General features: G+C 38.5%; 2 protein-coding genes and 1 pseudogene across 3 annotated transcripts in view; 1 reads left to right on the forward strand and 2 right to left on the reverse strand.

Annotated features, from left to right (window-relative positions):
- The window catches only part of Eif3h (eukaryotic translation initiation factor 3 subunit H), a 96488-nt gene extending 89376 nt beyond the window's left edge, over nucleotides 1-7112 (forward strand). Inside the window, exons 6-8 of one of the 2 annotated variants that reach the window (XM_047565876.1) lie at nucleotides 2935-3055; nucleotides 5202-5334; nucleotides 6849-7112. In XM_047565876.1, the coding sequence (XP_047421832.1) occupies nucleotides 2935-3055; nucleotides 5202-5334; nucleotides 6849-6946 (352 nt within the window). In that variant the 3' untranslated portion in view covers nucleotides 6947-7112. Of the gene's footprint in view, nucleotides 1-2934; nucleotides 3056-5201; nucleotides 5335-6792 lie in introns of both variants that reach the window. The other variant, XM_047565886.1, reaches the window with a different exon arrangement.
- Nucleotides 7113-9799: 2687 nt separating this feature from the next.
- On the reverse strand, nucleotides 9800-10018 carry LOC124994127 (phosphatidylinositol N-acetylglucosaminyltransferase subunit Y-like). The gene has a single exon (XM_047565896.1). The coding sequence runs from the start codon at nucleotides 10016-10018 to the stop codon at nucleotides 9803-9805; it is 216 nt and encodes a 71-aa protein (XP_047421852.1). The 3' UTR covers nucleotides 9800-9802.
- Nucleotides 10019-10102: 84 nt separating this feature from the next.
- LOC124979031 (protein preY, mitochondrial-like) lies at nucleotides 10103-10425 on the reverse strand (annotated as a pseudogene).
- Between the last annotated feature and the right edge of the window lie 11750 nt (nucleotides 10426-22175).

Below are 22175 nucleotides of genomic sequence, written 5' to 3' on the forward strand. Positions count from 1 at the left end.
TTAGAGTCCATATTGTAACTGGATTTACTTTCTTTCAGTTTCAGTATTTCCAATACGTGTTTTCCTCTGTCTTTCCCTTTTCTATAAATGTAATAAGTAACTAGTTGATTGCTCAAGTCAGGAAAGTGGTCACCATCCTTGATTCTTCTCTCATACCCCATTGTCAAATAAAAATTACTATTCTGTTTCCAGAATATTTCTCAATTCTGCTCACCTTCATCCATTCTCACTCTCACCATCCCTGTGTAAGCCACTATTACTCTGAAATATCACAAGGTGGGGTGCAGAGTTTTGAAATACAGATAAACTTTACCATGTATAGTGTGCATGTCAGTGTTTTTTAGTATATTTGCAATGTTGTGCAACCATTATTAATTCTAGAATATCTTCATGACCCTGAGCAGAAACCACATACCTCTTAAGCAGTCACTTTCCATTGTCCTATTCCCTGACAGCAACTCTATTTCAGTGGATTTACCTATTCTGGACATTTCATAAAATAGAATCCTACAAATGACCTTTTGTGTTAGGCTTCTTTCCCTTCAACATAACATTTTCCAGGTTCATTCAAAGTTGTGGTATGCTTTGGTACTTCACTATTTTTATGGCTCAATAATATTTTATTGTGTGGATATACCACAGTTTGTGTATTCATTTATCATTTGATGGATGTTTGGGTTGTTTCTTCTTTCTACCTGTTAAGGATAATGTAGCTATTAACATACATGTACAAATTTTGTGTGAGTGTGTATTTTCAGTTCCCTTGAGTGTATACATAGGTGAATTGCTGGGTCATAAAGTTGTAGAACAAGACCATTCTCAGAACTAGAGTGACCATAAATATTCTTAGTTCTTTGTGTTCAGCTGGAAAGATTTCAAGTTAGACACTTAGTGTAGTAGGCATGAGTTTAGTAGAAAGAATAGGAGAGGGTATAGGGAAAGGGGGACATTTCAAGGGAGAGAGTGGGTCCTCTCAGAAGGGAAAAGAATGGTGTGACCCTCCTGCCCTCCAGTTTTATTGGGGATCCTAGAGAAGTTTCCAGAGAGTCCTATATCCACTTCCAGACTTTTGACTAACAGCAAGATTAGATCAGACTTTCACGGTCCCATTACCCATTATCTTACCCCATGGAAGGGAGATTTTGCTGTTGACAAGCTAAAGATCCAAGACAACCGCAGTTACTTTGACCTCTGGTGAAGGGGTCTCATTGGAACTTGTTCTTTCAGATTTTGTGGTTAGGGGGCTTGACTTTTAACTATCTTGTCTTTTTGAGTCCTGGAATTTGGTGTTGGTAGAGGTCACAGAGATTGCCTTCAGGAGAACTGTGTCCTTATGGGCAGGGAAGAGTCTTTGGGCCTGCATTTCTTCTACAGGTAACAGGTTGTTTGCCAAAGAAGGTAGCGTATCCTATTGACTAAGCAAGGCCACAGGTAAATTGCTTTTTACATGAAGGCACATGGGGGTCAGCACAGTAGGCCCAGTTTATGGATTTATTTCCTTAACCTCATGTTTTCACCCTTCACATTTGTTGTTACCTATCAGTAATGGTAACTAGCTTTTTGAGGAACTATGAAGCTGTTTTCCATGACAGTTTTATCTTTTTGTGTCCCCATCATAGCATATGAATGTTTCAATTTCTCCACATCATTGCCAACACTCCACAATAGACTCTTAGCTCTTGTCTTTTATTCTCAATCTGTATGCATAACAACAGAGTGATTATTTTAAAATTTAAGCCCAGATATGCACAACTCCATTCACAATGCATTTCAGTGATCTCATTCACACAAAACACATGGTTATGAAGTTACGTGGTGCTGATGGGCTTCCCGTGTGTGTGTGTGTGTGTGTGTGTGTCTGGGTCTGGCCACCCTGATCAAATTACTGTGCTCCTGCTCCTCCTCCTTCCTCTTCCCTTCTCCCTCGCCTCCTTTTTAAATCAGATTTGCCTACTCGTTGCCCACCTCTGAACTTCAGCCCTGGTACTTTTTCTGTAGAATACTTGATGCATGGGTAACTCCTAATTTTTTTGCTTTCAGTTCTTCATCTTTTCAAAGAAATTCTGCACATACTGTCTCTTTTCCCCTTCTGCCCTGCTCCATCTCTAGTCAGTTGTAATATCAGTGAAGATAAAGACCATGTATGCATCATTCATTATTGTCTCCTTGTTTCTTAATACTGAGACTGGCACATAATAGTTTAGTAAGTACCTATTTGAAAGTAGTGAATGGGTCACTAGTTTTTCAGCTAGATTTTTTTAGACATTCGTAGTAGATGTCCATGCTTTATTGTGATAGGAGTGAATACGGTGTCATTGTATCAGTTATTAGCATCACTTTATAAAAAGATTGTAGTAACTGAGCTGCAATCAATATTTCTAGAGAGAAAAAGTATGAAAGACTGTATACTACTACAGATTCTGGGAAAGAACAGAGATGAGGACCCAGATGATGTGACTTATTTAGAATAAAGAAATGGTATGCCAGAAATCTTAACCAGTTTGCATGACTCTCCTTGACTATTGATTTAAAACTTTGGGACACATGGGGTGGGGGTGGGGGTGTTAAGGAAAAGGGTTCAGCAGTACCCTTGGTACTTGGTTTTCTGAAAGTACAAACTCGGTTTTCTGAAAGTACACATTATAGATGTCTCACTAGGTATACTTAACAGTTCCTATTTAACTTACTTTTGCTCTCAGTTATAAGAAACTGAGCTATTTCCAATAGCTCTGAGATTACAGTTGTGGGTGATATGGTAAGTTTAATAATAAGCTGACTCAGATTCTTACCTCTACCCTTGCCTTTATGCACATGTGTGCTTCTTATTCTTTTAGCAAAAGGCCGATCATGTTTTAACATCTCATAACTGTTTAGAGCAATGGCAAAGCCATAGCTTCAAGTATGACATGTCAGTGTATTTACTTTACATTTCAGCAATCATTTGGGGAAGAATCTACAGTTACTGATGGACAGAGTGGATGAAATGAGCCAAGACATAGTCAAATATAACACATATATGAGGAATACTAGTAAACAGCAGCAGCAGAAACATCAGGTTGGTATGATAGAAAAATCCTATATACACTGCCTTCTAGGTGTGATGTTCTAATAATCATTTTAAAGGTTGGATGTGGTGGTGCACACCTGTAATACCAAGGCTTCAGGAGACTGAGGCAGGAGGATTACAAGTTTAAGGTCAGCCTCAGCAACTTAGGGAGACTCTGTCTCAAAATTAAAAACAAAAAGGTTTGGGGATGTAGCTTAGTGGTAAAGCACCCTTGGGTTTAACTTCAGTGTCAGAAAGAAAGTCATCTTCAAAATGATCTAAATTATCTGTGGTAAAACATTGACTGTTAGTTAATAACTGTATCATATTTTAAAAAAGATTGTTCTTAGTGTATTCTAATATATTATTTACATGTTGTAATTAAAAATATCTGATTTAAAGAGAGCCAGTATATTAAGCTCAGTATAATGTCAAGGTTATGCAAATAAGAGATATATTTATTGAGAAAACCAGAGGCAGAGAGATTCTAGAGTATCACAGTTCATTTCTTTACTAACTATAATTAGTTTAGTGATGGCTTATTGCAGAATAGTTAGCAATCTTCAGTTCATTTAAAAAACTGAGCAGTTGTGATTAAGAGCAAGCAGTTTTGATAGGAAATAATAGACCAACTGCTGTGAAATAGTGTATAATACCAACAAAAGTCTTAGAATTGCCTGAATATTCTCATATGCACATACATATTGTTCTGGTCATTTAACCTTTTCTTTATTAGCATTGCTTAAGACCACATGATTTTCATAGTTCCTGAAATATTGTTTTGGGACTGAATTGCTCTAAAATGTTCTTAGCATTTTGTTCATAGATAAGTTGATTGTAGAATATTTGTGGAAGTGGTATTTATATTTGACTACTGTGTTCATTAAAATGTACTTTAAATAAGGTGTTGTCAATTTAAAGACTCTAAGCACAACTAAGTGCTTCTGAGACTTACATATTTAAAAATGTTTTTTTCCTACCACGTTCATATATAGTGAAATTAAAAATATGTATGTGTACATATATATATATTTACTACACTTGAATTGAGAAAATATATGTAAATCTATAAAGTATCTTTCTTTAACTGAACGTGGTTGCAGATTTCTAAACTATGGGGAAGGAATCCCCGGCTTGATTGTATTATTTTGCTGCTCTGTTGGGGTGGGGGAGGGTGGGTAGATGAAGGAGTCACTTAGGGTATCATATTGATTGTATCAAATTGATGATCTGTCACCCATGAGATAATTCATTTTGGAAACCAATCTTTGGAACCCTTTTTAAAGTTCTAATATATTGTTTTTTGCATTTGACCTTTATTCATACTTATTAGTATCTTTCATAACCCTTTTTAGATGTACTTCACCTTTATTTTCATACCCTATAATAAGAAAGAAATCTGTAAAGCAAGTTACTCCTCCTCTTTAGGAGAAACTGTCATTGCCCTTGGTTTTCATAGGAATCCAAGAACTTTAAATTTTTACTAGCCCACCTTGGTTTCTTATTATCTGACCTTTTAAAAGACTGTGTGGGAGATTATTTCGCTGCCGTTGTGAACCATTCACAAGTACTAGCTCTTAATTGTTTGACATATAAGTTTATAATTGATCTTTGTCTTTATATGTATTTTCACCTTCTCTTCAGAGAATTGTAGAATCCAGGGTTTGAAAGTATTTGAAGTTAGTATTCATTCTTAGCTACAGAGTAAGGTACTCAAGACCATCTGTTAAGAATAGTAAAATCAATAATCATAACAGTAATAACATCATTGGTGTTATTATTATTTTAGGTCAGTAGGGATAAAATTGAAAGAAGTACCTTAGCGTATTATTTAAAGTTAGGATGAATCATTTATCCCCTTTGTCCAAAATACTATACTCTTTTAAATCACTATTCATGAGACCTTTTTTAGTTCTGTTACCTCCAGGTCAAATTTTGTTTTCTAAATCATAGACTGTTGAAACTCACAGTGACACTGGAGTTTATTTAAAATAATTTTTTTTCCTTCTGTTACCTTAGTTTGCTTCTTAAATATTGCAGTTTATAAAACTTAGATTGGAATTCAGAGCAATGAGTTTTTATTGGTTGTGTAAGTTCTTTTTTTTTTTTTCCTCAGACAGAGAAAAATAATCAAATCATTTCCTTTAAATTTTAGTATCAGCAGCGTCGTCAGCAGGAGAACATGCAACGTCAGAGTCGAGGAGAACCCCCCCTCCCTGAGGAAGACCTGTCCAAACTCTTCAAGCCACTTCAGGCCCCTGCCAGGATGGATTCGCTGCTCATTGCAGGTAGAGCATCATGATATTTGGTTTTCTCTGTTCTTGAGGAAACAGAAGACAATGAGAAATTCTACAGACAGAAACATAGGCCTTGAAAGCTAGTGTATTTTAAATAGTTGAAGATGAATTTGAGTCTAGTAGGTATAGTTTCTGAAATTTAAGAATTGGTAAGTATTTTATTTCTCAGGTCCTTCCAGTTCTTTGGTGTATAACTAAACATTTTCAAGATGGCATTATAAGCTTTGTAAGTTGGAAAGCTTTTCCAACTTTCATGAAAACCAAGAAAAAATGGTTATGGTCTTCATAAGGCAGAGAATCATGTAGCTCAAGTACCTTTTTGTTTTAATTTGACTGGAAGTTTCTGATGTGAAGAAAATATTGCCCTTTGAAATTATGACAACATGAACATAATTCTGGATGAACTTCTGAGGACACTTAGCATTTGCCCATCACTTTTTAGTGGAAAAGGTCAATGTCCTATGCTAGAGGATGGGGTTTGTGGGCGCTTCACAGTTGAACCGCATCCCCAGCCCTTTTTATTTTTTGTTTTGAGATAGGATCTCACTAAGTTGCTGAGACTGGCTTATAAACTTTTTATTCTCCTGCCTCAGCTTCTCTAGCTGCTGGTGTTAACAGGCATGTGCCACCACGCCCAGCCAAGGGCTGGTTTTAATATGTAACATTCAGACTCTTCAATGGTTATATAATTTTATTTTTGTTGAAATTTGGTTAAATGCTATGTGAGTAAATCATCTCGTTGTCTGTGAGAAACTTTGAGTGAAAAATCTTATTCAAAGAAATGCTGTTCTTAGTTTTTCGAGTCTATTGATAATATTCGAGTAGGTGAAAAATTCAAATTCCTTAAAACTTTCTAGTTCACATATAAATTTGGGAAACTTGAGATACAGATTCCTTCCTTTAGGACTCAATTCAGATAGAACTGGAGTGTTTATGCTTTCAAGAAGTGAATAGCTTTTGCATCAGATTATATGATTAGTTTTAAGATATAAAAGGCAGTAATAGAGCCATTCTTCAGGGAGGACTTTCTGCTTTTGGCTCAGGGGAAGAACCTTTAAACGGTTCCAAAGTGCAGATTGTAAACAGTTATACCTATTCACATCTGAGTCGGATGGGTGTGTCTGCTCTGCCATGCTGTGAGCATATATCTCCTTTCTGCCTGCTAAGCAGAGGCAGTAATATTTTCTCTATTGTCATAGTGTACTCTCTGTCAGTCTGTATGATAGTACCTTTTGATTGGTAGCTAGTAGATCCTTACAGCTGATAATCTTTTTAAAAAGTTGTTTTTTCTTCATTCTGTATGTTGTCAAGAGTAGAAGATAACATCTTTTCAAAAGAAATTATGCTCTTTATTAAACTTTATGGAGAAATAAAATTGATTCTTGTAAATTCTTGGTTGAAAACAGTTCTGGTGATTTCTGTATTGTGCTGATTTTCTTGTTTGACTAGCATTCTAGATCATTTTACAACTTGGAGAACATTATGACTCTCTCTCAAATTCTCAGGCCAGATCAATACTTACTGCCAGAACATCAAGGAGTTCACCGCCCAAAACTTAGGCAAACTCTTCATGGCCCAGGCTCTTCAGGAATACAACAACTAAGAAAATGAAGTTTCCAGAAAAGGAGTATCGTGGACACTTGAGATTACACCAGGGCAACTCTTTGGAAGAATTTATATTTGCGTATTGAGAAGCACAGAGGATTCCTTGCTATCTTTGGCTATAATGTCTTTCTAGCCAATAATTAAAAAAAAAAAAAAGAACAGAATTTTGATTGCTTGTTCATTTGGTTTCATGTGTATTTTATATGTCCGATTTTACTTTGTTTATACTTGTCTAGTTCCATAGATAAAACAAGACTCTGTCAGGCTCAGATCTGCACACTGTACTGTTTTGCTCTTCTCAGGTGCTACATTTTGGCCTATGTTCCAGAGCTGCCTATTCCATCTCCCACCTGGAGACCCTGGCACCTGTAGTAAATTTTAATACTTCATCGTTTCCAGATGCTTTCTTGAATCCCAGGCTTTGTGCATTTGCCCTGATACTCTTTGTCCCCAGGATGGAATCACCCGACCTACTTCTCCCATTGGTCTATCTTTTCATTTCTTCAGGTGATGGGAAACCATTTCCATACTCAGACCATGCATAGGAATTTAAAAAAGAAAAAAATCATTACATCAAAGGACAATATTGTATAAGAAAATGGGATTCATTTTGTATATGTTATTATTTTTAGGATTTCATGTCTTTTCATACCATGAAATACAGTCCTAACAGAAAGTGTTGTGAGTGGGGAAGGAGAAATTGGTAGAACAGTAGTACATTGAAAAATATAAAATATTATGTTTGAAAGATTTTTAGAGATCTCACATTTTTGTAACAACAAAATCAGGGAAATAACTGGTGGGGATAGTCATCTATAAGACTATTAGATGGCAGTCCTCAAGGTAGATTATCAAAAAAGGAATGGATAAAGGGTAAGGAGAGTTAAGAAATCCTTATTTTCAACATTGTTTTAAAGATAACATTAAGGCTATAGGATCAGTAAGCTGGATTGAATCAAGTTATTTAACCTCCATGTTGCTTATCCATATGAGATGAAAATATTACCTTATAGTGTGGTTCTGAGTGTTAAGTTCATTGAAGAATGGGGCACATCAAGTAGGATGGTAGTTGGTGCAGAGCAGGTTCTCATTACGTTTTCATGCCAAGAGGCTCACTCTAGGCAATCTGTCCAGGTTGTGGGGTTATTAGTTGGGTTTACTTTTTTTAAAAGCTTGGGTCTTAAACATTCTAGACTCTAAGTGATTGCTCACTTATGTAATTATTTGCCTAATATGAATTCCTAGAAGCAGATTTACTTATCCAAGTATGCGAATTTTAAGGCTTTTTACTTATGTTGCCAGATTGCCTTCAAGAATGATTCTGCTGAGGCTGAGGGTAGCTCAATGGTAAAGCCTTTGCATAGCATGAGGAGGTTCTGATCTCAGTCCCCAGCAGTGCAGAAAACAAAGCAAAAACAGAAAAAGATAGGCTTTCCTTATTTGCACTCCCACCTATGATGATTCCTTATTTGAGTCAACATATATTTCAATGTGACTGTTAGGCGGAGGGAATATGTTGATGAACAAAATCAAAATTGTATACTCCGATTGGCTCATTTTTCTTCATTCTGATTTCCTGGATTCAGAATTAGACAGTTAAAGCCCTCTGAGATTAAAATAGAAAGAAAATCAGTTCAAATGTAACCTTAATTAGTGTTTTTCTCATGGTGTAAGAGTAATTTTAACAATTCATTCAATTAATGTTTTCTTAAAATTGATTCTTTTTATGATACCTTGTGATTGTCTAGATTCCTATAACTCAGTAATGTGTGAGTACACAATGGATGATTTCATTCATTTTTGAGTAGGAATTACTGTTGTGGGAAAAACTGTTAAGGAAAACATCAATGAAAATTAAATTGCCACATAGTGTGTATTGTTACAAAATAGCTTCTGTTCAGCATTTGATTTGAGTGTTATATTCTGATATCTTTTAAGAAGAAATACATGTGGTTCATCTTCTATAAGTATTTGCAGTTTTCAAGTTGAAATGAGAAAGTCTCAGGAACGGAGATTTAATAAATCATTCACTTTTCTAAGAGAAAAAGGCAAGAATGACTAAATGGGAAATTGATTAAGAACTAAGAATTAAAACACATTTGAGTTAACCCTGTAATCACTGATAATGCTTTATAAAGTGCTAGAAAACAGCATTATTTTTCTTAATCTTAAAGGAAAATGTCTAAGAGAATACACCTGCTTTAGCCTACTTGAAGCACCATATTTTTAAAATTCATTTTTAAATTTATATAGGCCCAGAATATAAATAAATATAAGGGTATAAGGTGATGTGATTTTTTTTTAAATGGGAAAATGTCCATTTCTTATTTTATTAATGTAAACATTTGATACCAAAGAGATTAAGGTAATTTTATGAATTCAGAATTGTTTTAAGTACATGAAATTTCCATTTTACTATATAGTTTTATAACACTAGTTCAAATACATTTCTCCACAGCTATTCTTCCAAAGCTTCTTTGGGATTAACTGAGTCATCCCTAACGTGGATGTGGCTTTACCACTGATCCTGAAGTTAAAACAAATAAAATTCCAAATATTAACAAGCTAACAAAAGGTCCTCAGATAAATGGGAGTGTTAATCTCCAAGACATAACTGTTGAAATGTTTCTTCTGATTCAGCAGTTCTAAGTCAGAATCTTCAGAAAACAAGGGCAGAACAAAAGCACAAAGACACTTTGGCAGCTTAAACCTCCCACAGCCCTAAACCCAAGAGAAACAAGGCAAAGCAACTTGCAAACTAAAAAGGTCTCCAGTATTGGCATCTCAATGAGCTTTCAGAGATAGATACCTGAGACCTAACATCAATATACTTACCATCTTGACTGTGGCAGCATTAATTATGTCTAAATAGTTTAATACCCATCCAAGTCCAAAGGTGAAAGAACACATAGACTGGTATGATTATCGGCAAGAGCAGACTATAAAAGCAAAGGCTAGCAGTACTGGTGCAGCACTGTGGGAAGTTTTCTTCCACAGAGGCAGAGTAGAACAATCCCACTAAAGAGATCAGTGGGATCAGAACAGTCAACGTAGGCAGAGACAGAAACATTCTTCCCCTCTTACTACATGCCACCTTGTTTTTAAAAGGTATATAGTAGTAAGAAAATAATTGTTGATTTTTTAAAATTATGAGCTAGTGCTGCTCCATTTCTTCTTGTTTCTTATTTTGATGTGTCGTCCTAGCTGCTTGTGGTATCATATTAGGAATTCCATCAATGATCGCATAGGCTATTCCCAACTCTTCATTAATCAATTCGTTTGTTGAGGCTTCATATCTGAGCGGCTTCTTGGAGAGCGGACACACTAGGAACTCCAGCATTGCCTGGTCGAAAGTGCAGGACGGCTCTTTCGCCCTCTCGACCCCGTCGTGCGGAGGCACGTAGGAGCGATTGCTGACGGTGGCGCGCGTGTCCTCCACAGCGTTGAGGCGAACCTGCAGCGTGCTCCGTTCAGCATGATCCCCAGCGGGCAAACGCTGGGCCTGCGCCTTCCGCTAGGGGTAGCGCACCTGTGATTTTTTTAATACAAGGTGAAATGACCAAACCAAATCAATAATGCATCACCTCAAATATTTGATATGAGAACATTTGAGATCCAACCTCCCAGTGACAGAAATATATTCGCTATTAGCTAGATTCACCACAATGTAATATCTCAAAAAAAAAAATGAAAAAAATTCCTGACTGATTTTTTTTTTTGCCTGTGGATTATGGTCTTATATTCTCTACTCTTCAGCTTCTAGTAACCACCATTCTACTTCTATGAGTTCAGTTGTTTTGGATTACAAAGTAAGAACATGTAGTATTTGTCTTTGTCTTTCAGTGTTGGTTTATCTTACAAAGCATAAGTGCACTGATTCCACTCATTGATAGACTCTTCCTTTTTAAAGGAATTTCCTATTAAGTATTCCATTGTGTATATTTGCAAATTTAAGGAATTTTCTGTTAATTATTCCATCGTGTATATTTACCATATTTTCCTCTGTCCATTCATCCATTCATGAACACCTAGATTGATTCCATAACTCAGCTATTGCACATAATGCTGAGTGAACACGGGTAGGCAAATCCCTCTTCAACATACTGATTTCAAATATTTTGGATAAGTACCCAGAAGTGGAACTGCTGTATCCCCTTATTCTTTTAATATGAATGTAAACTCAAAAGTTTCCTTCTATTTTTGGAAGCTTGGAAATTGAGATGTGGCTCTCTAATGTTAATGGAGTTTGGTGTGAGTCCTCATAGCCTCTACATACTTCAATTTTAGTGTCTTCTAAAATGCAGCTATATTGTAATGCTATGGTTTTGTAACATCCTTTAGACAACTTTTGTCAGCTCTTTCAAACTATGCTGGCATTGATTCTGGTGTATGGATACCAGAATGTTATGAAAGAATTTTAATTGTAAAGTTCACTTTTATAGTAAACATTTCTTAAATTATGTAATACACTATTCTTCGTTTTTGTCCTCTCACTGGGCTTTTTTTTTTTGATGACAGTTCAGTACTTTTTCTATTTTTTTGTTCAACAAGCATTAACCAAGTAGCTACTGTGTCAAGCACTTACAATGTTACAAAGATGAATAGGATGCAGATTCTGTCCTTTAGCTTATTGATACTAGTCATGATACCTTGGAGAGTGCTTCAGGCCATCTTAACAGAGTCCCTTTCTTAGGATATAGAGTGGTGACTTTGGTTAGAAGCAATGGGATGAAGGGATCTGGGTCTATTGCTGTTGACAAAGATGAAGAAGGATGCTTGGTTATTGCATCCTATAGCTTAGGAGTGCTACAATGTGGAAGTTAGCACCTGTATAGTGGACAGCATTTCCCAAATTAGACTCCATATCTCTTTTGGATGCATTGGAACAGGGGTTGATCTCCAAATTACTCAAGGCAGAGTAGTGTGGGGATTGGAAAGCAGAGCTGCTGGGATATTAAGTTTGCTGGAGCATACTGCTGTGTGCCTTGAGCCTTTTTACATAAATTGACACTCCCTGTGATGTACTTTAAGCCCATTTGGCTCCACAGTTGCTGGCAGAACCCAGAATGACTGCAGAAACCTCAATGGTCATTTTAGGAATATAGTTCATGGATGCAGAAATGGTTTTCAAGAGCCAGCAATCCCAACTTGGGGAGTTTGGGCCATTCATATGTCTACCCCGGACATTTTTTTTTTCTAAGTACCTATATTCTCCTGTTCTCAAAAGTTATTAAATCCTCACTTCAGTTGTCATGTGGGTTAGTTTGTTAGAATCACAATTTGAATCCCTGGGATTAGATGGTGAGATCAATTGCACTTTCTTATGAGTTAGTAATCCTGTTTCCAGTCCTTTCATTGAATTAATGGCCAGCACACTGTCCAAGATTGAATACAGCCTCAGAGTCTTACAAGTATTCCTTGGAACTATCATGAATTAAGGGTATAGTAGAGAATGTGATGAATTCATGCTTACTGTAGGGCTTGCCGAAAGTTCTTTTAAATAGGTTTCATATACATGTATGGCTTCTTCCATGTGCTTTCCCCACCTTTCATTAAAGAGAAAAAAGTTCTAATTCTCTGATATTGTCCTATTAAAAGATGATTTTCTCCTTTAAGTCTAAAGTTACTGTTTTTGCATTTCAACAAATGTGAAGAGACTACCACTTCCTCATCTGACCTTTAATAATACAGAGTGGTCACTCTCCAAATGTCCTTATTTGAAGTTGATTGCAGTAGGAAAATATTGCTCTTGGTATTTGTCAACCTAAAAACATAAACTCATGTGTTACTTTTATTTTCTTTGGTAATATTTTTTTCATTGACCCTCTCCAGGGCACAGCCATTTCTGGCATCTTCCATATTCCTTTGTGGATATGGAAGCAAGGATTTGTTTAACTTTCAGCAGTGTTTACCATCTCTGATGGTAAATGATCCTTGCCTTCTCTTGTACTGCAGTCTCTTGCCAATGTCTTACTTTGTGTGTATTGGAAATGGTTCTTATTTTGTCAAATCCTCTGGGTCATATTTTCCCACCTTTGTTTATCTTGTCATTTGGCATTCACTTACTTAATGCCTAATTTCAATCTGCTGATGAATTCTTTGGTTTTGATTCTTGCCCTTTATTTTGAGGTTTTAAAACTGCATTTCATTTTTTAAAATAATCACAAGGATTTTAATTTGTTCCCTGATCTAATCATGCATCTCTGAATGTCATGATTCTCCAGTCAGGCAGGCAAGTGTCCCAATAACTTCATCTCTTAGATCACAATGGTGAGGGTCTATTTTTCTCTTTGATGCGTGCAGCTCCCATTATTGCTAATGAAAGGTCCTCATGTGCATTAAGGGGAAACTAGACCTCTAATGAGATACAGAGAGGAATTGCAGCTGATGGTTTCCACTCCTAGCCCACTGTACTATAACAGAAATGCACTCTCAGGAGGCAATGGGCCGAAGAAATACAAAATGCATGTGCTGCCTACATAAAATATCTCATCTGTTCTTAATGGATGGGAGGTTTTGTTTTGGCCTATCATCTCTGATATTCCATACATGCTGAAGGGGAGCTCCATTATGGAGAAGGATAACCCAGGTACTTGGAGAAGAAAGTGAACAGACAAATTATGTTGTATTTGAAACAGCTTTTAAGAGCAATCTCCCTCATTAATATATTATTTTATAGTTCACAAAGTACTTGCTCATATATTTTCTCATTTGGAATGAGGAAGAAGTACAAATGCATCAGGATCTGACGGTACTGAGGGAGTGAGACAGTTCCTGCTCAGGACGTTGGAACCACGGATGGTATGAAGGGCTGTTAACGCCCTAGGCAGCAGCACTGGGGCTGGGGCCAAGTCTTGTGCTCCCATGCCATCATATTCTTACCAGAACATGGCACAACACCTTCCTCACCGCGAAAAATAGTTCCTGTTTCAGGATGTCTTTCCACTCACATGATTTCTTTGCTTCTGTGGTGAGCTACTCTCCCCTACCCCACCAATTTCTGGGAACTCTTCGCCCCATAAGTCATCATACCACCTATCCTCATTTGATCCCAGTAGTGAGTTCTCAATGTCCATGTTTATAATGGAACCAGAGGGGACACCTTGCCCAATCAGTGACCCTTTTCTGATAAAAATGGAATTAAGGGGTTCGAATGACCGTCTAGGCTCATTTCCTTCATAGAGGCTGTCCTCATGTTGATTATATAATTCAGGCTTGAGTAGCAGAGAACGGGAAGAAGCAGCCAGAGCAAGAGTTAAGTGTGCTTCCTGAGTTCCTAACAGTTGGTTTTCTGTTTATAGTTCCTTTTTGAGACCTGGTCAGATTCTTGCCCTTGGATCTCATTAAACTGCTGAGTCTTAATAACACTGCCTTTTTTTTTTCAGCAGTTTTGAATTGGTTTCTGTTTTTTTCAACTGACAGCAAACAAAACTTGCATACATGCCAAATTTACTTGCTATTAGACCTCAACAGATTTGAGGTGAAGCATTAAGAGGCAGTAGAGTTGTAAAAGTATTTTGCAAATATGTTAATAGAATTTTACAGCAAAGGTAGGTGGCCCTATCTCTCCCACCACTCACATCCCCCACATAAATGTGGAAACAGGTAGCAAGAGCTCTAGGTGTGGTTTACAAAACAACCTACCTAGATCATTTAGCATCTCAAAGAATTTGAATGTTGCTGCTTATATGACCAGCCTTTTCCATTTGCAAGATGGACTGATGCACCTTGGGATCGAGATGTGTGTGTGTTTTTTTACAGCATCTAAAGCACAAAGATTGCACACTCAAGAAAGTACAGGAGTTAGGAACTAATTAAAAACCTCTTGTATTTCCCTATCACCTTGACTGATCCAGCTGGGAAGTGGATGGAAGGAAGAGGTGAGCTTTTGCTGCTTTGCTGGAGATTGGTGGTGTAAACAGGTGGCAGGGTATTCTAAATTTGGCCTGAGATGAAAACATTTCAAGCAAACAAAATTAAGCTACATTCTTCTGTCAGTGAAGTATTTCTTTAGAGATGCAGATGTCAGTTTTATTAAAGCACAAATCAGCATTTGGAAAAAATACTTGGGGTTTGTGTGTATGTGTTTAAGAGCTACTTTTGACCAAAACCAAAACAGAACAAAACTTTGGAAAACTGTTAAGTCACCTTTGCCTCTGGCTTCTAAACTTAACATTGAGTTAGCAATGGTAACCTGGACTCCAATCCCTCCCACTCCCAAACTTAGAAAAGAAGGAAAACTGGAGTAATCTGTTAGGAACAAAGACATTTGCATTTGTGATGTTCCTGTCATTCTGTTCATGCTTCTGTGAATTCACAAATGTACAGAAATTCAGAAATCTGGGATAGAAAGGGAGAAAGGGAAGGTGTTGATTTTGCATTTTGATGAAGCCCTGATGTGGCAAATCTCAGATGACAATCTCGCATCTTGTATCCTTGGACTGAAGCAATTTGGGGGGCTCTGCTGAGAAGTGATTAGAGGCTGGCAATGCAAATCCTCCATGAATTCTGAACATATTTAGCATTAGCTATAAATCATTGTTTCCAGTTTAAAGCACATTTAGAGAAAAGATTATCTTTTCCTGGTGCTCTTAAGTGTTAGACATGTACCTCTCATTACTTCGAGGAGAAAAACCAACTGGCTAACCAGTCAGCCAAACAATAGGAGCAGCACTCTTCATTAAAAAAAAAAAAAAAGAATTGATTGTTGCTCACCTATCAGTTCAGCACTTCTGAATCTTTCACCACTAATTTGGCAAGTGGGATTTAGTGTTGCAAGTGGAGCATCACTATGGGACTTAAGTAGAATTACAAACTTATGCTTTCAAGATGGTGATCACCATGGGTTTTCCTCTTAATTCATATTGCCCTTAGAACACTTTCTGGTGTTCATTCAGCAAACTTTTGCCACTCACTACTCAGCACTAGGGATGAAAGGTAGGTAGGTGGTTCTGACTTTCAAGGGTCTTAATCAAGAGCAGTGTATGGTTCTTGAAGTGTGGCCTGGATGAACATCACCTGCAAACTTAGAAATGCAGATTCACCACTGCAGACGTGGTGAGTTAGATGAAGCCTGATCACACCCTGTTTTCACCAACTGGGTCATTCTGCTACTTGCTCAAGCTTGCTCTAGGACCGTGGTTCTGGCAGCTGTCTATATTGCTTGGGGTGATTTTTAAAAATCAAGTCAGAAGGCCTGGAAGTTTGTTATTGTTTGTTTTGTTTTGTTTTTTAAGTTGCCGGGTGATACTGGGAAGACTTAATGCCGTAAATCATTATAAACCTCTACCTAGAGGTTAACAGGAATACTTAAGTAAGTCAGGCCATGGAGACAGATGAGGGCGAGGTGAAAGGGGACAAGGAGGTAGAGAAAGGTCAAAACCTGGAAAGATCCACAAGTGCAGAGAGCTTGTATGCCAGGAACCTGACTTTGCTGACTACAGCCACCACCATGCATTGGCCATGTAGGTACTAGGTCAAAAGGACAGCAAGTGACACTTCACAACCAACCGTACACTGAGCAAAGCCTCAGTGACCTTAGTTCTGTTTTGAAATCTGTTGAATCCCATCAGTGGGAGGGAAAGTTTGTGACAATCTGCTTCCTACCCTTAGCCTCAGTTCTCCCAAATTAGGATTAAGGAGTCAGATAAAAAATGAAAACAGAAGATTAGAATATGTAAACTTTTTCCTAGCAAAAGTGTAATTCCTAAACACAAGTCCCATACTTTTTGGTGAAAAGTTGGCAAATAATAATCACAGTATTCTCTGCCTTGATATTTTGCTGGAAGCATGTGCAATTGTGTTTGATCTGATAACCCCCAAAATACCATCCATTAATTCTTTTAAGAGATTTCTTGTATATTTGAGCACTGTTGATCAAGGGTTAGGCCTGAGAGTATACGAGATGTTTGACATCAATGAAGGATTTTCTTCTTGAGCACCTTTATAAAATTGCAGGGAGAAGTGCATTTTTAGCAAACTGCAAAATCTTAGAGACCACTTAGGGGAAGCAAATCTGCATATCTTAGGGAGATATAAAGAAGCTAATGGACCATCAGGAATAGTTTTTATCTTCTGCCAATATCCCTTTCTTCCTTTATATCTCAACTTTTTTTGGTATGTATGCAGTCACTTTTTTTAAAGAGCATATAGAAATTTAGATTTAATTTATCACAGCTTGCATTTAAAACTCTGGAAAAATGAGACGTAATTGGAAGATAACAGTAGCAGCTGCCCAGCCAGTTGTTTCAAAATATGGCAGTAAAATATTAAACTCAAGACTTGCTATTTTTGTGCATGGGTGTCTGTCATTGGTTATGATGGATTTCTAACCTCCCTATCAAGTTAATATTTTAAGAGTGGGGGGGGAATGGATGCTTGTCACAAGTTATGGACTTATATTATTGCCCAAGAAAGTGTGTAGTAAATGGGGCCACATAAAGTCATTGTCCTCTCTTTAAAAAAGAAGGGGAAAAAAATCAGATGATCATATACCATGCCACTTAATTGACTTGGACTAGAAGGCAGTCTCAGATTTTGGATGCTACTATTGGGAAAAAACCTGCAACTGACTCAGCACATAAATCTAAAGAACATGTACTTAGAGGAAGAGTGAGCAGTTTTGATGTAAGATGCAGTTTATATGCATCACAAATGGGAGATATGGGATAGTTAGAGTGTATGAAATAAACATACCAGACCACACAAGGATGGAGCCTCATTATTCCTGTAAATGGATTTAGCCTGCATCAATGGCATGGACCATTCAGGTTGCTTTAGTGAAAATGGAGTTTCATTTGCTTGTAGAACCAAGGTACAGTGTCTCAAATTGGGCATGCCCAGAGCAATTGTGTGGGCACTCTGGGGAGGCAGGAGATGGCTATAGCACTGGGAATGGTATTGAAGTACCTACAAAATGTAGGTATTTGATGGGGATGAAGGAGTAGAGGTATTTCCCAGTGCCCCTTCCAAGGAACACTAACTTTGTGTAATTTTCACAGTTACTACTTGTGGAGAGGGGAAAAACCTTTTCTGGTCAAATAGATCCTGAGAAAGACTTGGTTAAACCCAATTTGGTTTTTCTACTCAAAATTAGCAAAACTTTTAATATATAAAGTGAAATGTAAAGTTTTAATAAGAAATACCAAGTAGTTGCCCTGGACACAGAGCTGGCTAGTATCTAAACTTACCTTCATTTATTAACTATGCTAAGGGGCCAGTTACTCTAATTTCTCCTTTGTTCCTGTTTTAAAAAATGGAGATAATAACTTTAGTTTGCTTTATATGAAACTGCCAGTATGCAACCTACAAAAACAAACAACCCCCCCCCACAAAAAAAAACCCTGCCATTTCATATGGTTCAGGCCAGTTTTATCAATACATTATATATGCATGTAATAATGCAGACCTCACAGTGTTGCCAGGAGAATTAAATAAGATGATGCCATATTTGTGTGGGCTGCATGTCCAAACAGCAATACCCAGGGAGCCCTTGTTTCTAACAGAAGCTCCTAGAACTGATATGGGATTCCATGGGAGGGAGGCTATAGAGTGGGTATCAGACAGTTTTTCTGGTAAGGGACTAGGTACTAAATATTTCAGGCTTTGTGGGCCATATGCTCTCTATAGCAACTACTAAATGCTATAGAAATGAGAATGTAGCCATAGACAATATGTAAATAAGTAGGTGTGACTGTATTCCAATAAGATTTTATTTAGAAAAACCAGGATTTTCCCACTGAAGTTGGCCACAATGCTATAGTTTTCTGGCCCTAACTATAGACGAAGAGAGGCAGTGAGTTGTAAAGGTGAGAAGACTGGATTGGGTGTTGGAGACTTGGGTCTTGAATCTGGGTTTACAGTTCACTTTTAGATTTAATTAGGAGGTTCACCAAGTGATAGTATTTTCTGTCCTAGTTTGTCTAAGATCCGATCCAAACCTGTATTATTATTTTTCCAGGATTATTTGTTCATTCATTCATGCAACAAGTTCTTTTAGCATGAATTAGAACTGCGTTGAACTTTGAGAATATGGTAGTGAATAAGACAGATTTTGCACTTGACTACATGGCGTGTACCTTCTGGGGATTTTTTTTTTCCCCAGGAATTGTTATATGATTTAAATGGAAAGTGGTGCTGTAGTGCTGCAAGAAACATTGATTTTCCACTTTTTACAGAATACCCTTTGTCCTGAGTAGCATTGAGCATGGTACAGGAGACGGTGAGACGCTTCAAATGTAACCTAGACTAGAGAAGTTGACTTGCCCTGAGATACTACTGCAGAGAGCTAGGATGAAGTCAGGCTTGGTATTTGAGCTTTGCTATAGCCTGTGCATGAGAATGCTGTCTTCTGTTTATATAGCAGATTCCACTTACAGCCACAGATGTTTCCGGCACCTGGTTAATTTATCCAGGAAAGGCTCATGCTCGTTAAGAGTCCAAATCTCAGAGCAGAGTTTTATGGATGGGGAAACTGAGGAACTGACATGATTATGGAATTGGCTCAGATCACAGCTCACTGGATGCTGGATGCAGGACTCAGGCCAGCACAACTTGTGGGCCTAGGCAGGGGACCAAGCTCTCTCTCCCTGGGATTGCCTTCCTCTGGAGGGTGACTGAGGCTTCTTAGACCCATGACTCCAATTAAGCTTCAGAAGTATTTGAGAGACTGGAGGTCCTGCTGGGAGAGGACCTGCTTTGACAAAGGAGAGGCCCGAATCAGGAAACCAGATGCTGCTTCCGGTGGGAAAGAACTTTGGCAGCATCAGAGCTGTGAGCTGGAGGGCTGCAGCCTGTCAGAGGTGAGCTGTCAGTGTGGAAGCTGTGTCTCTCCCGCCTTGCACAAGCTGGTTATTTCTGTCCCTTGAGGGGCCCGTGGTAAGGCTGTCTCAGTGCTGAAGCATCGTGGAACCCAAATGAATTCCTGTTTAGATGATTGGGATCATTTGTCACAGGTCTGGCCAGAGTTGAAGCAAAATATCCCTCATTCCCTTTGGAGGGCAGTGGTTGCCACCTGATGGGGCACATCACAATCTCCTAAGGTGGCAGATGGGGACAAAGGAGTAGGAATGTTAGGTGAAGTTCAAAAAGGTTTCATTAATACTTAGTTTTATATTTTGAATTTTCTTTTTTTGAAAGAGAGCCTGTTACTTCTGACTTACCCCATCTTGGCATTTACTGAAAGTGAACTACCCAAAATGAAGCTCAGTGAACTTTCCCGGCCATCTGGGATAACTAGTGATTCTAAAATAATTCTGGGAAACTAGACGATTCTAATGTTTATCAAAGGGAGATATAGATTGAAACAAAATAAGAGGAGGAATGACATAAAAATAGACTTTCCTGCTTCCCTGGCTCAAACAACAAACCCAGAACACAGAATTCTGGACATAGTCACAGTGATAAGAGGAAGATGAAATAATAAAATGACACATCTTTGCAAAGACTGAATGCCAGCTATCTTCAGAGATAAGAATGGATCAGTAAGTGAGCTTTGCACTGTGCTTGAAAAGCTGGCTTACTTGTGTCTGCCGGAACTGGTGGGAGAAGAGAGTCTCAGTACTCAGCAATTCTACAGACGTGACCTCAGGTCCCTGCATCTCAATTCCAGCAAATCTGCCATGGGTGTTCCTGAGGGATATGAGGTTGAGGCCAACTCGGGCCTCATCTACTCCAGAGTCAGAGATCAAACTTCATAACTTCTGTCCTCAAAAACTTTTTAGCTTCCTCCTTCGAAAGATGAAAAGGAAGAACTAGGGTATCTCAACAGAGCTCATGTTTGTATATCATAGTTTTAAGCCAGCAAGATTTGGGGGTTTTAGCACCACAGGAAAGCTACCTGCTAATTTATTAAGCCTCAATTTTCCCATCTGTATAATAAAAGTAAGATTTACCTCATCCTGCTATTGTAAGAATTAAATAGTTTGTACATTTTGTAACTCCATGCCTAACATGCTCAGAAGAGGACTTTGTTGATAAGATGCTATAATGGTGAGAACAGCTTTTTGTCAGTCCTCAGTCAGTACGACCACCCCTACCACAAAGGCTCCGAAGAGTGGGACATCGGGTGGATTCTGTAGGGTATGGCACTGGCTTTGGCTCCCACAGGCTGAGGCGGACTGGTTCTAAGTAGTCTTCACCATGGCTGCATGAACTCGTTCATCTTAGTGAACAGATAGCAGTGAGCACCTGTTACACACCAGGCCTTGTGCCAGGCCCTGGGGAGACTCAGAACTAGATGCAGCTAGTTCTCAGAACCTCTGGGTCAGGTGAAGAGGGAGACCTTGAGGCAGTGTGGCCTCTGTGTTCAAGAGCCCCTCACCACTGCTGTGTTTGGTGGCTGGGAACAGCTCTGGGGGAGAAGCCGGCATAACGCAGTGAGGGAGCCCACAGCAGACCATTCGCTCTCTAATGGGAGACCTGAATGGCATGTGTTTAGGGCTGTCACACTGCCTTCCTGGAGCTGAAGGTCTGGAAGAGAAGACAGGCATGAAACAAATAGCTATCTACGTTAGCACTTGGTGATTTGCAGTGGGGATGGGCCTTGAGGAGGAGCAGGACAAGAGCGGTTCTGTGGTATCACAGAGGGTCTGTTACTATGAAAGGTCCAGGGCTTCCCTGAGGAAGGGATTCCCTGGGGAGGGGGTTTGAAGGAAGAACAGGGGTTGACCAGGTGAAGAGGATTAGGAAGAGTGTATGCCAGAGAGTGTGAGGCTAAGGGGTGTGCTGGGGTTGGGGGTGGGGAGACGGACAGGCAGAGGGAGAGCACTGAAGCAGCGCTGATGGCTGACAAGTTATTGCAGAATCTCTGGGGTCTTCAAAAAGGGTAATGCCTCTTCTTACTGCTTTTTTCCTTTGGGATTTAAGGGTCATGTATTTTTTTCAGGAAAAAAAAAAAAAAAAAAGATTACCTCTTGCCTCCAAAGCATACACTCTAAGGAGATCCAACTGAAATCCGGTACATAAAATATCAAAGAAGTCAGGATTTATCTGCTCTTTGGAGGACTTAGGGAAATGCCGACCTTCTGGATGGTACTTTTTCATGGAGTCATTGATACTGAGGGCCTCTGGGAGTTGCAGAGAGGTCCCAGTCCTCTTTACTGTACTAAAAAAAAAAAAAATGATGAAATGCAGGTTATAAAACTGGTCCTGACAACGCTCAAGTTCGCCTCAGCCTCAAGGACTCAGCGTGTCACATTAATGTTTGGAGATTAACCACAGGAGTATCC

This window comes from Sciurus carolinensis, chromosome 1, assembly GCF_902686445.1.
Source record: "Sciurus carolinensis chromosome 1, mSciCar1.2, whole genome shotgun sequence".
NCBI lineage: Eukaryota > Metazoa > Chordata > Mammalia > Rodentia > Sciuridae > Sciurus > Sciurus carolinensis.